A 15,539-nucleotide genomic window follows, 5' to 3' on the forward strand; every position below is an offset into this window, starting at 1 on the left:
TTTAAAACTGTGTACAGTGACAATGTTAACTAGACTTACTGTGGTGATCATTTTGCAATATATACAAATATTGAATCATTACACTGTACACCTGAAACTAATATAATGTTACATGTCAATTATATCTCATTAAAAACAGGACAGGAAGAATTTTTTGGAATTAATGGTTATGTTCATTACCTTGGTTGTGGTGGCTTCATGGGCATACATTTTAAAAATGTACAGTTTTGTGTATATCAGTTATATTTCAATAAAGCAATTTTTAGAAAAGGGGACTGAACACATAAAATTCACAATTTCTGGCATCCAAAAAATATCACTGGACAGGGTAAAAATCAGTTAACAGGTGAATAAAAAAATAAATGTTGGAGTAAAGCAATTTATATTGAGGAAACTCCAACAGCTCAGGGATTGGCAGGCAGCACAAGACAACACTGGAAGTGAGGATGAAGTTGGAACTAAAAACAGGAGTTTTGGTCTAAAGTCTGCTTAGAAGCAGTTACTCTTGAATGAAACACACCTTGAATGACAAAAGCAAACTACAGAACTACATATAGTATGATACCATTCTTATAAGGCTCAAAATAAGCAAGACCAAAAATATACAGTTTATGGATATATACATATGTGATATTTGTGAAACTATTTTTTTAAGCAGAGAAATGATAAATACAAAATTCATGATGGTAATTACCTCTGGGTTAGGATGGTAAACGAGGCAAAGAGATGGGAAAGAGAAGCAGAAATGTAGGTGCAAAAATATTTAGAATGTCCTAGTTCTTAATTCTTGTTCATTTAATTAATACAGTATTCATTATTTTTTTTTTTTTTTTTTTTTTTTTTTTGTGGTACGCGGGCCTCTCACTGCTGTGGCCTCTCCCGTTGCGGGGCACAGGCTCCGGACGCACAGGCTCAGCGGCCATGGCTCACGGGCCCAGCCGCTCCGCGGCACGTGGGATCCTCCCGGACCGGGGCATGAACCCGTGTCCCCTGCATCGGCAGGCGGACTCTCAACCACTGCGCCACCAGGGAAGCCCAGTATTCATAATTTTTAAAATAAATGTTGGTATATTCATACAATGGAATGCTTCTTAGGAATAAAAATGATCTACTAAATAAATACACATAAGTGAATCTTAAAAATATGCTGAGCTAAAGAAGCAAGACACCAAAAGAGTGCTTTTCATATGATTCCATTTATATAATATTCTAGAAAAAACAATACTAATTTATAGTGGCAGAAAACAGAAACCAGTGGTTGTCCGGGGCCAGAAACAGAGACCACTGAGAGAAGAAAACTTCTTAATAATAATTAAGAAGTTATATATAATAATGGAAATGTTCTTTATCTTGACTGTGCCGGTGGTTACACAGGTCAAAACTCATCTAACTCTAAACTTAAAATGTGTGCAATTTATTGCATGTAATTTATATCTCAATTAAGCTTATTTTAAAAATTTAAGCTATTAGGTATAATCAATCACATATACATACCTCTAACTGCTGCTGTTCCATTTTAGTCAATAAAAATTTGGAGTAAATATTGCTTTTTTCAAGCAAATGCTGAAGTCTACGATATCGAATGTCCATGGACTCTCTATCCCAAGACATGCGAGCCTATCCAAAGAGAAAGTTTCCATAATTATTAACGGTTTCCTGACATACATTGATTTTTTTTTTTGCATAAGGTGTAACAAAGATAACTAAACGACTGCTCTTTAGGTTTAATATATTTCCTGTAATTCATGAAAAATATTTTTATAATATTAAATTCACTTACTAAAAATGGTTATCTTCCAAACAAAAACCTAGAATAGCTAAAAAAAAAAGGACTCTGGGGCTCAACAGGCAATCTGGTAAAGTATAGTTTGGCTACCAAAATATTGAAATTTCAGACACTGAATATATGGTTATTGGCATCTACAGAATTGAAGGTCCATTTTCAAAATATTTGAAATTAAAGTGAGAAAGCAAATATTTAATTCAAGTTGAATTTAAGTTTTTACAAAACCAAATGATTTCATTACAAAAAAATTTTATACACACCAGTTTAATTTGAAGGAGCATTGGAATTAAAAGATAGTCTCATTAGCTAGGAATAAGAACATCTAGTTTTAGAATTTAAAAACTATATTGTCAAAATATTTAAACGCGCTAAATCTACTGTTTATTTCTTACAAGCTTCTTTCCTCCTCAGTATTGTGTTGCCCAAGCTTTGCCCTTACCTTTTAGCTTTCTACTCTCATACTCTTACCTTTATCTTTCACCTCTGTACGCCTTCCATTTACAAACCTCTGCTTTCCATATTACTTTTTTTCCTTTTTTTTACGGTACGCGGGCCTCTCACTGTTGTGGCCTCTCCCGTTGCGGAGCACAGGCTCCGGACGCGCAGGCTCAGCAGCCATGGCTCGCGGACCCAGCCGCTCCGCGGTATGTGGGATCTTCCTGGACCGGGGCACGAACCCGTGTCCCCTGCATCGGCAGGCGGCCTCTCAACCACTGCACCACCAGGGAAGCCCCATGTTACTTTTACACACCATTTATTTACTGATTTGTAAGAGTATACAACAGTCTAGTGGCTGAGGAAGAACCCTCTCAATTCACAATAAAAGTTAAACATTTTAAGAGAACAATAACAGAGGGCACAAGAGAGAAAACAAAAGCAACAAATAAATAGTATACTTCAATGGTCCACAAACATTTTCTGTAAAAGGGCAAAGGGCAAATATTTAAATATTTGAGCATTATATGGTTTGTATTGCAAATACTCAAATCTGCCTTCGAGCAGTTATAGACAACATGTAAACAAAATTTGTGTTCCAATAAAACAGACATAAGGCCAAATCCAGTTCATAATTTGCCAACCAAATACTGTAACCTGAACTCAAAAGAAAAGCAGTAAGTGGGCTGAAGTCAAGTGAGAGTTGAATATATGCAAATCTTACTAACCAGCAATTCCACTCCTCTGTGTGTGTGAGTGAGGTAAATTTAATTATCAGTTAAGGCTTGACCTTATAAATCAGACACCAGTATATATTAGCTTATATTTCCCAGATGTTATGTCATCTAACTTTTCTTTCAAAATAAATTTATTTTCTATTACAAAAGCAGTGACAATAAGATACCTAAGAATAAATTTAATGAAATATATGTGCATCACAAGAAAATAAAAATTCTTTTAAAAATCATCCATAATCTTACCCGTGCAGATAATCTGCTGATGTCTCATAAAACTCTATTTTCAGTTCTTTTACGACAGACTTTCCTTTACTATTACCAACGTACTACTATGATTACAATAGTCAATCACTGAATGAAATGGATATTATAAATGAGATGAAATTACTTAAAACTTTATAAAAATGAATTCTTAAATTTAACTTTAATTTTTATATTTTAGTTAAAATACTTTGTGCGTAATGCATCTACTGCCTTAAGTCCTGTTCAGAATAAATTAGCATACATCTTTAAAGTAATTAAAGCTTTAAGATGCCATCATGGAAGAATAATTTATAATATAATTAGAATATGCCAATGGTTAACCTTTAAACCCAGTCTTCTGTATTTCAAAATAATTCTGTAGTACATCTTCTCATCTATCATTACTCTTTCTAGACTTAATTTTGTTGTTTTTTATATTAAAGTAAATTGTAGCTTCATCTAAGTATTCAGTACTGAGTGCCTGGCAGGAAGCATCTTTTGATGAGAGAGTCAGAGTATGCCAGTGGACACCAAGAGCATAAATTCTCCACTGTCTACCCCACTACCTCTCCCAACCCCAGTTTTATTTATTTATTTATTTGTGGAGGGAGTTCTATTTCAGGTTACACAATATGAACTGTTTTCCTTTTACTTTTCCAAGAACCCTCACAACTCTTACCATTCCCCTTCCCCCACAGTACACAGAAGTTAAAGCTACTCTCAGGTATTCTAGACTAACAATGACTTCTTTCAAAAGGAAATGCAGGTGAAAAGTCAAAGAAAATAACTGTAGCAAATGAATGTCAAAATCATTCTCCAGGATCTTCACAAACCTTCAAATCTCCTAAAGCAAAGTAAATGCTTCTCATTAAGAACTTAAGCTAGCTCTTCCTCTCTTAAGTACTTCTAAATATATGCCCATAAATACCGAATTCTCCCAAAAGAAAAGGAATCATTACTTTTGTGTACTGAATTTTCTGGCTCCAAAGACATGTAAGAGAGAGACTTATTCTCTACAGTCACTGACGGAATAATTTGTAAGTGTCAAGGGCAAAAAGTAATCAAATTCTTTCAATACCTGTACATAAAAAGACACATAATAACAATGAACCACAATCCTACTAGGTTTTTAGCAAATTACACCCTTGCACTAATGAGATTGAAAAGAGCTTTATTCATGGAAGTATTAAAAATTGCTATTTTAAGTTCTATGATGCATAACTGCTAAAGAAAAGCTAGTTGTACCATACCTATGCCTCAAGAGTAACAATTCAAAAAAACTTTAGGATTGCAAAATGTTCAAGAGCTTAAAAATTTCACTGAAAGTAGAAGTTATTTTGACTCGTAGTTTAATCAGCAAATACTTATGGTACTATAAATTTTGATGGACCTTTATTTATTTATTTTTTTAAAAAAATTTTTTTGGCCACACCGCACCACACCGCTTGTGGGATCTTAGTTCCCCGACCAAGGAAAGAACGTGGGCCCACAGCAGTGAAAGCCTGGAGTCCTAACCACTGGACCACCAGGGAATTTCCCGATAGACCTTTTTTAAATGTGAAAATCATCTTTCTTCACTTGAACTCATGCATTCTTGAAATGTATTCTTATTACACCTCATATCTTTCTTCAAATAGCATTTCCTTAACCAACAATCTTCATGGGTTATAAAAGTGAACTACACTACTCAAAATTAAGGGTTTATCGCTTACAATCTCTGAAGTTGATTCTACTCTGAACCATGCCCCAGGATTCATCCTTTACAATTCACCTTGTTACAATGGCTAGTAAGTATATTTATTTTATTTATATAATCATATATGTTAGGTAATATATTATAAAATATTATTTTACCTTAGTGAGAAATACAATAGACATTTACTATAGCCTACTATTTTCCAGGTGCACAGCCTACAAAAACAAAACAATGTGATGTGCCCTCAAGAAACAGAGAAAACAATCAAGTAAGTAAGGATAAAACTGTGTAACAAAGTATTGTAGGAATTCATAGAATGAGTAAAGGTGGTTCAAGGTTGACCTCCCAATTCTATTATATTTGTTAACATACTACCTTACCGGATTATGGTCAACTACAGATGATCAGTAATAATGGAACTATTATATACTGGAGTGAAAGTATAGCAAGGTGGTTAAAAAGTGTGAATTCTGGAACCACATGGCCTACATTACCATCTTTGTTCTGCCATTTACTAGCTGAGGGACCCCAGGCAACCTCTAGGTGCCTCAGTTTCCTCATCTGTAGAGTGGAATGAAAATAGAACCTAGTTTATAGATTATTTTAATAAAGTAGTTTATACTAGTAATTAAACTAGTAAGTTTAATAACAGTAATCATAATGAGTTTAATAATGGTATCTACTTGATACTATTGAGGATTCAATGAGTAAAATACATGTACAGCATTCAGAACAGTGACTGACTCACAATAAATTATCATGAGGTGTCAAAATGCTAACAAAAGAATCATTATTGTTGATATAAAATAGCAGGAAATTAATTCATTACTTGCCTTTGGAGTGCATTATTCCCCAATTTGAGTAGTTTTGTAATTACATGGAATTAATTCAATATTAATGTCCTCAGAGAGGTTTAGTGTTAAGGACAAGAACCCTGGAGACAGCCAAATTTGAGTTCACTAGTGTGTGACCCGACCCCCAATTGCCTCAGTTTCATCATATGTAAATGGAGATATCAAAAATACCTAAATAACCATAATACTGGGAGGGCTAAATAAATTATTACAAGAAAATCACTTAATAGGCAGCATGTAAGATGTAGTAGGTGTCAGTCTTCTTGCATATGCAGTAATGAAGCAACAGGGTGGGACAGTACTGGAGTAAAATATACTTAAAAACTGAAGTTTTTCAAGAGGTTAAAAACTGCTTTTAGTAACCTACAAAATACTCTGTGCCAGAAAACCACAAGGATAATTAACTCTTCATTGAAGAGTACATCACGTTTTAACCTAAAGGATCTTACTTAGCAATAGCCCAAGAAATGGAAAAGAAAGCAAAAAACAAGTTGATCACTTAGGTGGAAAACAGCACTGAAAAGAATTCACTAAAAATAATTCACTACCGACTTTGGAAGAATTATAATAGCTAAACAAGCAATTTGAAATGCTCACTTAAGAGAGATGAGACCACTTCACAGACCAAGACTATATCTGATAGAAGCCTCATTCAAAGCTCATGCAAAGGTTTCTCAAAAATAGCATCGGTAAACAGAGATAAATAAGGAAGCCCGTTTTAAAGTTGATGAAAAGCAGACTAGTAAACTTAAGCACACAAACCACACCCCCGACAATGAACGTGATGCCTATTTTACCTTTTCTAGCATCTTCCTCTCTCTCTCTAGCCCAGCAGCTTCAAGCTGTTCTTCCTCCTCTACCATGGCTGGGGTAATCACGGCAGTCTCCGGCTGTTCAACCATATCTGGAGCTACGGACCCTAGGAGGGGACAAGGCTTTTAAATTGCAGCTTTAAAAAATGACCAGTTACGCAACTTCCGAGTAAACAACCTTCCTCCCTTTCCCAGATGAATTTGAGGCAAACCATGAAGACCCAGGGGGAGCCAGTATCACCTCTCAGAAGACATCCTAAGCCTTCACTATGTCAATAAGTTGCCTGGACCCCAGTTTACAAATGGGAATGTTCGGGAAAACGCAGCTCCCCTGTGTCAAATCTCCTATACCATGCAAATATGCGCAGTTCCGGGTGTGCCCCACTCACTCCCCACAGAAAAGGTAACCCTCCTTTCCTCCTCAGTCTCTGCCCGGGGTCGCCTCTCCCCTCAAAAGCTCGGCTGCAGTCTCTCCATGCTGCTCCCGCACCCCCGCCCCGGACGCCGCCGCCCGCTCCGGGACGCAGGTTCTCCTCACTCACCGCCGCTGCTCCCGGGGCGCTGCGCCGGCATGGCTGGACACACACTCCGGAACCGGGTGCCCTCCTCACAGCGCCTGCAACGCCGCGCGCTAAAACCTCCCGGCCGCTTTCCGGTCCCAGTCTCCCGGCCAGGTGTCCAGCCAGAGAAAAACGCGCGCTTCTACTTCGCGGGAAAACGCCGTCATCTCGCGATACTTCGTGCTCTCCACCCCGCCCCTGAGTCCCGGTGGCGCGAGACTTGGCGAAGTTTGGTTTTCGTCAGAACACTCTTGGGGGACTGTGAACCTTTACGGGGACCTCGGGTTTGGGGAAGCTGGGTTCTCCTGCAGAAGTCAGCCTTAAACTAGCTATGTGATACTGGGCGAGTCTGCCTACCGTGGAGGGCCCGGTTTCCTCACGTAATTGATGATGGTGCCGCACTGTGCAGACTTCAATAGCGCTCTTGTTTGCAAGGTACCTTCACACACTAGCTAATGTGATTTAAATCCTGCCAACGGATGATCCTTTAGGTAGAAAGATGTACTGAGTATCCAGGTGAAGATGTCAGAGACAAATATTGCTAAACTTTGCCACCATCCGTTCACATTTTGAGTGAAAATTCCCCGAAATGACCCAGAAGAGGGGTCTTTTTGTGGCTGGTATAGGAGAGAGAAATAAGATTATGGTAGAGTTTTTGTTTTGTTTTTTAAGCGGTACGCGGGCCTCTCACTGTTGTGGCCTCTCCCGTTGCGGAGCACAGGCTCAGCGGCCATGGCTCACGGGCCCAGCCGCTCCGTGACATGTGGGATCTTCCCGGACCGGGGCACGAACCCACGTCCCCTGCATTGGCAGGCGGACTCTCAACCACTGCGCCACCAGGGGAGCCCTGTGGTAGAGTTCTTATTGAAAAGTTGTTTCAGGGTAAGGGAGAACTTAATGCAGTGATAAGCCTACTGGAGTGGCCAGTAGAAAACACGTAATGTTCAGGAATTCAATTGACCAGTTATTAGAGAAGGCACCTGAAGGGAGGAGCTGGGCTTTTCTTGTGCCTTGGTTTTCACTTTAGCCTTCAGTCCCTCCCTTTCTTACCTGCAGTCCCTTTTAACAAGTTCTTTTGCCACCCCTCGCCCCAACCTCAGAATTTATGGTACACCTGCCATGTAACCACCTGTTTCCTCCATTTCTGACTCCAACAACTTTAATTATTTGTAATTGTACAAAATTTAAGCGTTTACAATGCATGTCACGTCCCTCATAACCATCTTCAGCAACCTTCATAACACCGAGATTAGCTGAGCAGATTGTTTTTATCCCTACATTATAGGTGAGAAAACTTATGCTCACACAGTATTAATTAACTTGCCCAGAAGCCTACAGTCACTTTGTGAGAAAACAGTCGCCAAACCCAGGTCTTTCGAAAACTAGTTCAGTGTTAAGATAAATTATAACCTCCATTAGTAATTATTCTTAAATCATACCTCTTTCTTATCAAAGACAATAGCTATCAGTCAGTCTCACGCTACTAAAATTTTTGACCTTCACCAAACTAACTCTGAAATTTCTTGCCCCGACTTCTGAAACATTGCTTTTTTACAGGGGTTTCCCCTGAGGTACTGAAAATCTTTTCTTGTTCCCTCTTTTGAACTCAGTTGTGGCCCACCTCCCCAATCTTTCCTCCGTCTGTTTTTTCTCTATATACTTTGTTCCATGCAGTATCTGCTTTACAGACTTCGATGATCAACTCAAGGCCAACAACTTCCCTTCTGATTCCTTAGAGATCAAATGGAGAAGATTTATCCAAACACACATGGGATGGAATTCAAGGCAATTTCATCTCATTCTCAAAGGACAGGAATCTCATCTAACATCTTAGCCCCACACTTGACACAAGTTGCACTGGGTATTTCCGGACACGTTTGCCACTGTGCAGACCTCAAGAGTGGCTATGAAAAGTTTTGTTCATTCACTTTAAGGGTATACATTTAAATGTCACCTGGGTACCTGTAACTTTTCTAGGTGCTGTACAGCAATGAACCAGACAAACAGGATTCCTGTGGATATGGAACTCACCTTCCAGGAGTTGAGACAAATACGTATGTGTGAGAAATTCTCTGCAAAATATTAGAATAGAGTGGTGTGAGAGTAACTGGGTAGTTACTTTAGACTGGGTAATCAGGTATCTGAGGAGGTGACAGACTTTTAAGCTGAGAACCAAATGTTAAGCAGCCAGCTAGCCCAGGGGAAGAATGGTCCAAGCAGAAGCTACAGCTAGGGCAAAGAGAATAAGGCAGGAATAAGCTTGGTTATGTTTGAGTATCAGAAGAAGACCTATATGATTGAAGCAGAGTTGACAAGAGGGTGTGGCACAAAAAATCAGACGTAGACTGTCCAGTTGAGGCACAAAATGCTGTCTTCTTCTAGATTTCTTAATGGCTTCACCATCCACCCAATCAACGAAGTGAAACAAAACAGTCAAAAAACAAAACCACTGCTCCCTCTTGCTTATATGGCCCCACTTCCTGCCTACCTCACAAAGTAAACAATAGCTACAAGACAGAACTCCCCTTCCAGATTCCCAACACCAAACTTACAAACCTACCTGCATCTGACACATTTTCCACTTTCTCTCATGATATGCTCTGGATCCATCTCCCTGCAGCCTATTCAGGAATCTTAGATTATACATTACCCCATTCACTCTTTATTTCTTAAACCTCTACTGAATATTTTCCATTAGTACTTAAATACTTGAACACACACCAAAGTAACTAAGGAAATCAATGACTACGCTTGGTCAAATTTAATGGACATCTCTCAGTCCTCATCTCAACCTCATTGACACCTGACACTATTGATCACTTCTTTATGGAAACACACTTGGCGCTTGTTTTTTCTGACCCCCACACTCTCCTGATATTCCTATTTCTGACGTCTACTAGTTCATTCTCCTCTACTCAATCTCTAAGTGTTGAACTTTCTGAGTGAACCAGCAATTATCTGAGTTTCTAACTAATTGTATAATCTAATAAAAATATTTTAAATGAAAGGTAAGTTTACTAGGAATGGTCCAAAATAAAAACAGTCTGTTCATCCATATCTATCGTGTAGTGCTAAGTGCTATTTTGGGCACTAGCAATTAGGAGGTAATAAATGACAAGACAATCTTTCTGAACTCAGAGTTTACATTGTAGTGGAAACATTAGACAACTATGTAAAATAATGTTAGCTAGTGGTAAGTAATAGATAACTATAAAGAAATATGAAGTAAGATAAGGTCATGATACTGACAGAGGATGGGTAGAGAACAGTCCGACTCTGAGTAAACTGACATTAAGTAGAGACCTAAATGAGAAGATAATATAAACCATACGAAGACTTAGGCAAAGAATATTTCCAAAGGAAAAGCAAGAGTAAAAGCCCTTAGGTAGATAGGAAATTGGGAGATTGAGAAATTAGATCCACAGTGAAGTTAATAAGGTTGAGTGGCAGCTGAAATTGTAGAAATAGAGACTAGAATAAATAGGAACTTGTAATAAAAACTTGGATTTTTATTATGAGGAATGTCACTAGAGCATCCTGAGTAAGGAATAATAATAGGATTTGATTCACATGTTTAAAAGATCATAAAACACGCAGTCTCATTAAAAGTGTGGTGAGAATTGTTTACTTTTTCAAGGACTCACATAAGTGGCTTTAAAAATCAAATCAGAAGAACTATTACCACTGTTATGACAAATTTACTGCATACACAATTTATTTAAAATCACTTCCTATAAATTAAGAATAAAACAAACCCTGTCATTCACTTTCCAATTTATCTTCACACTTTAAAGCCCAAACACAGGCATTCAAAGCATTTTACAATCTACAAAAGTTTTAATCAAGTTACTTCCCTTTCAAAGTTTTTAAGAATATAGAAGCTAAAATTAAAAGGCTTGGGATTTATTTGATAATCAGAATACATCATGTACTTACAGTATTATCAATACTGCTTAGACCAAAAACATATGAGGCTTCACTTTCTGCTTTTATAATACTATTTTGTATAGTGTTGTACATGAAGATGCAAAATGAGAACAAACGTATATACCCCGTTGTTATCAATTTTATATACTCGTTCACATCTATATTATCATTTACATTTTTATTACAGAAATGATTTTTCCAAATATATTGCAATAGTACATGTCATTTTACCTTAAATAAAATGGAAGTACTGTTTACTTAAACGTTCAAAAAACGAAGCACTTTTAAAATTTATTTATTTTTGGCTGCGTTGGGTCTTCGTTGAGCACGTGGGCTTTCTCTAGTTGTGGTGAGCGAGGGCTACTCTTCGTTACAGTGTGTGGGCTTTTCATTGCGGTGGCTTCTCTTGTTGCGGAACACAGGCTCTAGGCGCGCAGTCTTCAGTAGTTGTGGTAAGTGGGCTCCAGAGTGCAGGCTCAGTAGTTCTGGTGCACGGGCTTAGTTGCTCCGCGACATGTGGGATCTTCCCGGACCAGGGTTCGAACCCGTGTCCCCTTCCTTGGCAGGCGGACTTTTTTAAAAAAAGTTTATTTTATTTATTTATTTTTGGCTGCATTGGATTTTCGTTGCTGCGTGCGGGCTTTCTCTAGTTGCGGCGAGCGGAGGCTACTCTTCATTGCTGTGCGCGGGCTTCTCATTGCGGTGGCTTCTCTTGTTGCAGAGCACGGGCTGTAGTCGTGCGGGCTTCAGTAGCTGTGGCACGTGGGCTCAGTAGTTGTGGCTCACAGGCTCTAGAGAACAGGCTCAGTAGTTGTGGCACACGGGCTTAGTTTTTCCGTGGCACGTGGGATCTTCCCGGACCAGGGCTCGAACCTGTGTCCTCTGCATTGTAAGGCGGATTCTTAACCACTCTTCCACCAGGGAAGCCCCCAATGCAATTTTTGCAAAGTCAAATTTCCTTCTTGGAGTATCTTAGAAAATAAATCCAACTCACAGAATAAAATGCACAAAATAAAACCTCATTAATTGGAACCAAGAGAAGATCAATATGAATGGTAGAATGTTTATAAAGAAATGCAGTTTTGCTAACTTCCCAAGCCTTGTAACTTTATGTAGCCTATCAAAACACTGAGGCAGTGATTGGCACATAATCAAGGCTTAACGAGTGTTCTTGCATTCAAAGTACCAAGTAGCTCACTTCTTCTGTAATTACACTGTTAGTAAATAAGCAATATGTTTTTTATTGAAGTATAGTTGATTTACAGTGTTGTGTTAGTTTCAGATGTACAACAAAATGATTCAGTTATACATATATATATTCTTTTTCAGATTCTTTTCCATTATAGATTATTATAAGATATTCACTATAGTTCCCCATGCTATACAGTAGGTCCTTGTTGTTTATCCATTTTGCAAATAGTAGTGTATATCTGTTAATCCCAAACTCCTAATTTATCCTCCCCCCTTACCCCTTTGGTAACCATAAGTTTGTTTTCTATGTCTGAGTCTATTTCTGTTTTGTAAAGTTCATTTCTATCACTTTTTTTAGATTCCACATATAAATGATATCATGTATTTCTCTTTCTGATTTATTTCACTTAGTATGATAATCTCTAGGTCCATCCATGTTGCTACAAATGGCACTATTTCATTCTTTTTATAAGGCTGAGTAATATTCCATTGTATACATATTCCACATCTTTATTCATTCATCTGTTGATGGACATTTAGGTTGCTTCCATGTCTTGGCCATTGTAAATAGTGCTGCTATGAACATTGGAGTGCATGTTATCTTTTCAAATTAGAGTTTTCATCTTTTCTGAATATATGCCCAGGAGTGGGATTGCTGGATCACATGGTAATTCTATTTTTAGTTTTTTAAGGAACCTCCATACTGTTCTCCATAGCAGTTATATCAATTTACATTCCCACCAACAGTGTAGGAGGGTTCCCTCTTCTCCACACCTTCTCCAGCATTTATTACTTGTAGACTTTTTGATGATGGCCATTCACACCTCACTGTAGTTTTTTCTTTTTTTTTTTTGCGGTACGCGGGCCTCTCACTTTTGTGACCTCTCCCGTTGCGGAGCACAGGCTCAAGATGCGCAGGCCCAGCGGCCATGGCCTACGGACCCAGCCGCTCCACGGCACACGGTACCCTCCCGGACCGGGACACGAACCCGCGCCCCCTGCATCGGCAGGCGGACTCTCAACCACTGCGCCACCAGGGAAGCCCTCTCATTGTAGTTTTGATTTGCATTTCTAGCAAACAGTATTTTTAAAGGGCAAGGCTATCTTCTCTCTCTGAAGTTGCTAATTTCCCTGAAATCAAAAAAAATTTTTTTTAAATCTTTAAAAAAAGTTAATTTTCATTTTTACATGTTGTAAAACAGTGAAGTCGAAATTAGTGGTCTTACCACTGTAGGGAAGCAAAATCTGTCACCCCAAAATGTGTCTCTTTGGCATGAGGATTAATTTAGCTTGATTATTTTTAAGAAACAAGACTCAGGAGTTTTTCTTGTTACTGCCCCTTTACTGCCAAAAAGAACTTTGACAGAGGGCCTGTTCTGGAATAGAGCTAAGAATATGGGCTAGGTAAGGTGGGGAACACTCGGCAGGGCCTAGAGATCAGAGTCCACTCAGTGTACTGCAAGGCCCAGCAAACATTTGTTTACCAAACATTTGCTTTTCATCTCCACATGCATTGCCTCCCCCTTTGAAGTCTCAAACCACTACCCCCAACATCCTCTTTTGTTTCCAGCTGAAGACAGTATTTAAGGTGAGGGTTTCAGTCATTTTGGTGAGTTACTCAGTTTTCCTGGTTCTCTCCCACAATACATGTTATTAAACTCTTGTCTTCTCCTGTTAATCTGTTAATGTGTCTCACGTCAATTTAATTCTTAAACCTGCCAGAAAAACTTAGAAGGGTAGAGGAAAATTTCTTCCTCCCTGACACTACATTTGGAAATTCATATTTTGGACACTGCTTCGACAAAATCAAAATAATATGAATTCAATACAAAAATCACTTTCCCCCCCAGAGGTAAGACTTTGTTTTCTGACACTATATATGTCAGATAAACTATAAAACAATCGTGGCAAATTAAAATCTGATTTTCCACTGCTACCTCACATGATTTTTGCCTTTTATACCTATCTCTGCTGTCTGAATATGCTCATGAAATACAAAATAATTTAACCTTATCCAAACAAAAATAGGAAATGAAAAATCATAATAAACCATACGCATTTTAAGACAAATTATTCCATGATTATATGCTTTAGTATTATACCCTCCAACAATGTATACTCTAAAAAGTTGACTGTTCTAGTTCCTAAGCTACAATGAAAGCTGTTATCCTAAAGTCAGAGGCTTTGAAAATCTCAATGCTCTTTTGCCAATGCTACCTAACTTTTGTAGAGTCAAAAAATATACTCAAACCAAATCTGTTGCATTTCTTTACAATAACAATGAAATATCAGAAAGGGACAGTAAACATAAAATCGCTTTTAAAATCTCATCAAAAAAAAATAATAATAAAAATAAATAAAAAATAAAAAAAAGGGCTTCCCTGGTGGCGCAGTGGTTGAGAATCCGCCTGCCGATGCAGGAGACACGGGTTCGTGCCCTGGTCCGGGAAGATCCCACATGCCGCAAAAAAAAAAATAAATAAATAAAAAAATAAAATCTCATCAAAAAAATAAAATACTCAGGAATAAACCTGATCGAGGAGGTGAAAGACTTATATGCTGAGAACTATAAAACATTGATAAAGGAAACTGAAGATGATCAAAGAAATGGAAAGATATCCCATGCTCTTGGATGGGAAGAATTCATATAGTTAAAATGGCCACACTACCTAAAACAATCTACAGTTTTAATGAGATCCCTATCAAATTACCCATGACATTTTTCACAGAACGAGAACAAATAATCCTAAAATTTATATGGAACCATAAAAGACACAGAATTGCCAAAGCAATCCTGAGGAAAAAGAACAAAGCTGGAGGCAAAGTCCCAGACTTCAGACAATATTACTAAGCTACAGTAATCAGAACAGCATGGTATTGGCACAAAAACAGACACATGGATCAATGGAACAGAATAGAGAGCCCAGAAATAAACCCATACAACTATGGTCAATTAATCTTTGACAAAGGAAGCAAGACTATACAATGGAGAAAAGACAGTCTCCTCAACAAGTGGCATTGGGAAAGTTGGACAGCCGCATGCAAATCAATGAAGTTAGAACACATCCTCACACCATACACAAAAATAAACTCAAAATAGCTTGAATACTTAAATGTAAGACATGATACCATAAAACTCCTAGAAGAGAGCATAGGCAAAACATTCCCTGACATAAATGGTACCAATGTTTTCTTAGGTCAGTCTCCCAAGGCACTAGAAATAAAAGCAAAAATAAACAAATGGGACCTAGTCCAAACTTATAAGCTTTAGCACAGCAAAGGAAACCATTACCAAAAC

The 15,539-nt window shown here is 38.1% G+C and overlaps 1 protein-coding gene across 3 annotated transcripts in view; it reads right to left on the bottom strand.

Moving 5' to 3' along the window:
- Window positions 1-7,305, bottom strand: part of HELLS (helicase, lymphoid specific) — a 40,181-nt gene extending 32,876 nt beyond the window's left edge. The window contains exons 1-3 of one of the 3 annotated variants that reach the window (XM_059054489.2): window positions 7,106-7,281; window positions 6,549-6,670; window positions 1,495-1,617 (exon numbers count right to left, since the gene is read on the bottom strand). In XM_059054489.2, coding sequence (XP_058910472.1) covers window positions 1,495-1,617; window positions 6,549-6,670; window positions 7,106-7,136 — 276 coding nt within the window. In that variant the 5' untranslated portion in view covers window positions 7,137-7,281. Of the gene's footprint in view, window positions 1-1,494; window positions 1,618-2,254; window positions 2,592-6,548; window positions 6,671-7,105 lie in introns of those variants that run through there. The other 2 variants (XM_067025027.1, XM_067025026.1) reach the window with 2 other exon arrangements.
- Between the last annotated feature and the right edge of the window lie 8,234 nt (window positions 7,306-15,539).

Source organism: Kogia breviceps, chromosome 2 (assembly GCF_026419965.1).
Source record: "Kogia breviceps isolate mKogBre1 chromosome 2, mKogBre1 haplotype 1, whole genome shotgun sequence".
In the NCBI taxonomy this organism is placed as follows: Eukaryota; Metazoa; Chordata; class Mammalia; order Artiodactyla; family Physeteridae; genus Kogia; species Kogia breviceps.